The sequence below is a fragment of the Gossypium hirsutum genome, chromosome D08, assembly GCF_007990345.1.
Source record: "Gossypium hirsutum isolate 1008001.06 chromosome D08, Gossypium_hirsutum_v2.1, whole genome shotgun sequence".
In the NCBI taxonomy this organism is placed as follows: domain Eukaryota; kingdom Viridiplantae; phylum Streptophyta; class Magnoliopsida; order Malvales; family Malvaceae; genus Gossypium; species Gossypium hirsutum.
This window is the reverse complement of record NC_053444.1, coordinates 9,578,074-9,583,410: the sequence shown is the minus strand read 5'-3', so window position 1 is coordinate 9,583,410 and position 5,337 is coordinate 9,578,074. Positions and strand designations below refer to the sequence as shown.

The following is a 5,337-nucleotide window of genomic DNA, read 5'->3' as shown; positions in this document are numbered from 1 at the left end:
CAAGTGGACATCAACTCAATTGATAATGATCAAAATACTATTATTTTCTAAAATAAATTATATTATTTTAAAGGTATTCTGATTTTTTTTATTTTTTATATAAAACAATAGAAAAATATAAGCTTCAATTTAAAACACTCGACATCTTTATTTTATTATTTCAATTAAAATCACATTTAGTTTTTATATTGATTTTTATAAATATATATTTATAAATATATTTGTCACATAATTATATTTTGTGTCAAAATCTAGTATAAATAATGTATAATAACTTTTTTGACCCTCCAACTTGATAAAAAAAGTCATTTTAATCCTCCATTTAATTTATTTTTTTTAGCATTTAAATTTGTATTTTTTGTCAAACCACCCCAAAAGGGATGAAAAATTTAACATTTGTTAACTTCATTGATGTGTGACACATCAACATTTAATTAATTTTTTAAAAATTTTAAAAATATTGTTTTTTTATTTTTTATAAATGTTTAATAATTTTAATGATTTTTAATTTTTAAAAATAGTTTTTTTATATATTTTTTGAATTTTTAAATTTTAAAAAATTAATTAAATGCTAACAGCAAAGTTAACTAATATTAATTTTTCTATCCATTTTGGAGTGGTTTGATGAAAAATACAAATTTAATAACTAAAAGAGACGAAAAGTTAAATAGAGAGCAAAAATAAGGATTTTTATAAAGTATATAATAAGGGTTATAATCATGGGGAAGGTTTTTTTGTTCACTACGAAATTTATACGAGTCTTGCACAGTGGTCCTTTGGTTTTGCAATGTAATAAGCTTCCACGCAAGAACAAATTTGTGGACCATTCAATAAAAATATTAGAAGATAAACGAAGAGTGGGAGTAGCTACGTCCCTTGTACCAAATTTGCTTCCCTCAAGTCTCTAAATTATTCCTTTCTTGCAACTGGAATGACCTTTAACCTTCCATTCTTTCATTTTTGCTGTACATTCCATTGATTTTAATGGACAGCAATATATCCTTTCAAAAGCCAAAAATAATTATAATAATAATAATCAATGCAGTACTTTTCAATCATATTAATGTACCTTTGTCTCTACTTCAGCTTCCGATCCGAAGAGGAAGAAAAGAAATGGAGCCTATTAGTGAAGAGAAAGAATTGTTCAAATGTGCCATGAAAGGTGAATGGAACACTGTTATAAGAATATACAAGAACAATCCGTCAGTGCATGTGGCCAAGATCATTAGATCAGGTGATACCGCGTTGCACATTGCCGTCTCCAACGTCCAAGAAGACATTGTAGAACAGCTAGTGGAGTTGATTTCCGCGCAGAGTGAATGCAGGAAAGCACTGGAAATGAGAAACGAGCTGGGGAATACTCCTCTGCACGCTGTGGCTTCACTAGGGAATGTAAGGATGTGCCAATGCATCGTGCGAGTGGACTCGTCGTTGCTTGAAATCCGAAACAACGTCGGAGAAACCCCGCTATTCATGGCAGCTCTTTATGGCAAGAAAGAGGCTTTCCTTTGTCTTAACTCTTACTGTCAAAGCCAAGAAGAAGGCTATTCTTATTGTAGAAGAAAGGATGGTGAAAATGTTCTCCACTGTGCCATATCTGGAGACTATTTTGGTAAGAATTTCCCTAACTCTTTTCTCAAACATATTAGCATAAACTACATTGTATTAACTATATTGTGATTCACAGATTTGGCATTTCAAATCATTTACCTTTATGAAGATCTTGTCAACTACGTAAACGAGAATGGGATATCAGCCCTGCATCTCTTGGCTAGCAACCCGACTGCCTTCAGAAGCGGTAGCCATCTTGGTCGTTGCAGCCATCTTATCTATAATTGTAAGTGCTAGTCGATAGTTTTAACTTTCATAAAACATGAAAATAATTCATATTTTTCATTGTTAAAAGCTTAAAATTTGTAACTTCAAGAGACCAAACATTACTACTGTGAACAAATGGATTTTTATTTGGAAGGTATAACTGTGGAACCGCTTAAGGTGGAAACTTCATTCAAACAATCTTCAAGCAAAGGTCAATCCAAGGAAACGATGAGAATTAGTTATCCTGGCAATTACCAAACATGCATGCACTTATTTCACCTACTAAAGCAGCTGGTTCAAGTAGGTAAGCTAAGGAGACTAATAGAACAATGTGACATTGTGGATGCTATTTTTAAGTTCCATTCAAGTATTAATATTTCCATTTCATCTTTTGGACTCTTCAATGTTATTACATTTTCCAGTGACAAAACGAAGTTCACGGAAGACAAACCGAGGAGGTTCGGATGAAAACATTGAAGCTCCTAATGTCACCTCTGAGACAGTACCGAAAGGTGAGCAATCCGTTGTCTACTCTTTTTCCTGATGGATCTGTGGAATAACAATCATTCGAATCTAATAGTCATTACAGGATGAGAAACGATACATTAAGAATTTGATCCTAAGATCAAAGCATTTTGAACATGGATATCTAAATTAGACACCAAATAAACAACTAGGAACTGGGATCTTATGTGTTACTTATTAGCTGCATTGCATAGAAATAGTTTTCTGATTTTGACTCCAAATACTATGATGCAATAGGACCTATTGTAGTTTCTAAACCTCCAAATATTTGTTTAGCCTGCCATATGTTGATATTGTGGCAAAAGTCCATAGTGAACATCAATGATGGAGAAAGCATCGAAACCACAAAACAAAATGCATGAGATCAAATTAAGAAACCCAACACCTTGAAATCACCCACACACCTCAGCAGGAAATCACAAAGGAAAGAGATAACAGGCTGTCTTCTAATATTACTCTACTAAAAATTAAATCAACATCATTATGTGGTAGCCATTCTTACCAAAAAACACGTGTTTAACAGTACCATAACCATAAATCAGCAACATGTAAATGTTTAACTCTGTTTAACCAGCCCTGTGGTTTGCAGGTATCTAATGAAATAATCTTGTCTTGTAACTTACTTGTACAGAGGACGGAAGACGCCATGGAGATGGACATCAATTCTTTCCTTCCAATTATGTCACCTTAGTTGATTTTGTCAAATTGTTATCCAAAGCAATGTTGGTTATACTAGGATTAGGTAAGTTGAGCTAGACTGGATGTCGGGTCTCTTTTACTCGCTTACTAATCATAACATCTCTTTGATAATTCATTAATGCTGCCTGTTTATAAGGATCCCGGAGAATTAGGAAGTTAAGGGAGAAGAAACGGAAGCATACTTGGGCAGTTCAGGTCATGAATGAGCTTCTACAACATGTTTCTATTTACCAGTATGAAGACAATGGATGTAGACCTCAGCTATCATTATATGATGCCGATGAGATAAAGCCTTATGAATTCACTGAAGATGGTGACATTAAAATGCCTATTGATGATTCAAACCCAGCTAAACAACGTGACCAAAGCAAGGGAAAAACTTTGGAAGGTAAAATATAAAATACTAGTGGCACATGTATCAAGCTTGTAAAGTAATTTATTGATTTCAATTTGTTGAACACTGGAAAAATTAACTAAACTAGCAGGAGAGAAGAAGAAAACTAAAGAAGTGGCAAAACGAGAGACACCCATACTAATAGCCGCAAAGAGTGGAATCACAGAGATGGTTGATCAAATCCTACAACGTTTCCCAGTTGCAATCCATGAAATGAACTCGGAAAACAAGAACATAGTGTTGCTGGCGGTGGAGAATCGGCAACCTCACGTTTACCAGCTCTTGCTTAAGAAAAATATAATGAAAGACAGTGTTTTCCGAGCGGTGGATGAGAAGGGGAATAGTGCATTGCACCTCGCCGCGATGCTTGGTGACCATAAGCCTTGGCTCATCCCTGGTGCTGCTTTACAAATGCAATGGGAAATCAAGTGGTACGAGGTAATGGCTATGTTCACATAAGTTTAAATCAGCAATGGGTAATAATAAAAAACTTACATTTGATTTTTGAACCATGGGTGTTTCTTCAGTTTGTCAAGCATTCCATGCCGGTTTACTTCTTCGCTCGTTACAACAAGGAGAACAAGACCCCGAAGGACATATTCACCGACACACACAAACAACTGGTCGACAAGGGCGGCGAATGGCTAACCAACACCTCCGAGTCGTGCTCCGTCGTAGCAGCATTAATCGCAACCGTGGCATTCGCCACATCGACCACCGTTCCGGGCGGGGTGAAATCGGAGAGCGGGAAACCAACTTTGGAAAACCATCCGGCGTTCGACGTCTTCGCCATCTCGTCTCTCATAGCTCTCTGCTTCTCTGTGACAGCGGTGGTAATGTTCTTGTCGATATTGACGTCTAGGTACCAAGAGAGGGATTTCGGCATAGATTTGCCGCGAAAGCTGTTGCTGGGGCTGACGTCGCTGTTCGTGTCGATCGCGTCGGTGCTAGTATCGTTTTGCGCATGACATTTCTTTATATTGAAAGATAAGTTGAAATACGCGGCATTTCCGGTATATGCAGTGACTTGCCTGCCGGTGACGCTGTTTGCCATAGCGCAGTTTCCCCTATACCTTGATCTGGCTTGGGCGCTCTTCAAGAAGGTGCCACAGCGTAGTTACGAAGCTATTCCTCTCTAGTTTCGACTTTCCAGTAAACAATCAAGCTTTAGTAGTATTCTAAAACATTAAAGTATGTTTTTTTGAATTGGAACAAATATAACTATGCTTTAGCTCGAGAGTGATTTTGGCCTTCATCTTACTTGGAAACATATTACACAGACAAACCTTTAATAAAAGTTTTTCATGCAAAAACATATCAAGAAGGAAGAGAACTGACCAAACATGATAGACGGATTTGAGGCCGAGATATCTGGAATTAATATATCATAATAGCAGTTATGCTATGCCAAAAACAACTCTTCTCCTTTTGGCCACTTAAACAGGCACCGTCTTTTAACTATCAAGAACAGTTGAGAAGCTTTAAAAGAATATCAGTTACATATACCAAATCCAAATGAATCGTCACAAGATTATCTAATGTATTGCAGTAAAGCAACACAAAACACACTAACCTAGAAAGATGTGCATAAAGATATATCTGACAAATCGCCTAATGACTTGGAAGAAAAACTTGAACAGCTGAAATTAAAGTGCTACAGGGCTAGAGAGGAAAAGAAGAGAAAGATAGAAGCATTAAACATTACCTCTGACATCAGCACAGATTATGATACTGATTAAATGTTTTCTTGTCCTTTTGTGAATTATTATACTTTACTTTTATTAAAGTTTGTATGAGTCATTGTACTAGGATTTTACTTTTATTAAAGTTTGTATAAGTCATTGTACTAGGACTTTACTTTTATTAAAGGTTTGTTTGTCTGTAATATGTTTCTAAGAAAT

At 35.6% G+C, this 5,337-nt stretch overlaps 1 protein-coding gene and 1 long non-coding RNA gene across 3 annotated transcripts; one reads left to right on the top strand and one right to left on the bottom strand.

Moving 5' to 3' along the window:
- Positions 1-757: 757 nt before the first annotated feature.
- Positions 758-4,691, top strand: LOC107914880 (uncharacterized). Of its 2 annotated transcripts, none has more exons than XM_016843930.2 (8): positions 758-1,612; positions 1,688-1,837; positions 1,973-2,122; positions 2,241-2,330; positions 2,975-3,085; positions 3,179-3,430; positions 3,525-3,874; positions 3,964-4,691. In XM_016843930.2, the coding sequence occupies exons 1-8, from the start codon at positions 985-987 to the stop codon at positions 4,402-4,404; spliced, it is 2,172 nt and encodes a 723-aa protein (XP_016699419.2). In that variant the 5' UTR covers positions 758-984; the 3' UTR covers positions 4,405-4,691. The 2 variants fall into 2 exon arrangements, with proteins under 2 accessions (XP_016699419.2, XP_016699427.2); XM_016843938.2 differs by having other exon boundaries at positions 760-1,612; positions 3,528-3,874.
- On the bottom strand, positions 3,457-5,109 carry LOC121220262 (uncharacterized). The gene is made up of 3 exons (XR_005917489.1): positions 5,010-5,109; positions 3,932-4,894; positions 3,457-3,836 (listed from the first exon to the last, which is right to left on the bottom strand). It is a non-coding gene; the product is annotated as an uncharacterized lncRNA (long non-coding RNA).
- Positions 5,110-5,337: the final 228 nt, after the last annotated feature.

What these genes read in the sequence shown, in the direction of transcription:
- LOC107914880 (XM_016843930.2), top strand. Translation starts at nt 985, where the DNA reads ATGGACAGCAATATATCCTTTCAAAAGCCAAAAATAATTATAATAATA. An exon ending in CAGCCATCTTATCTATAATT is followed by an intron (nt 1,838 to 1,972) that starts GTAAGTGCTAGT and finishes TTTATTTGGAAG; the next exon opens with GTATAACTGTGGAACCGCTT. An exon ending in CTCTGAGACAGTACCGAAAG is followed by an intron (nt 2,331 to 2,974) that starts GTGAGCAATCCG and finishes TTACTTGTACAG; the next exon opens with AGGACGGAAGACGCCATGGA.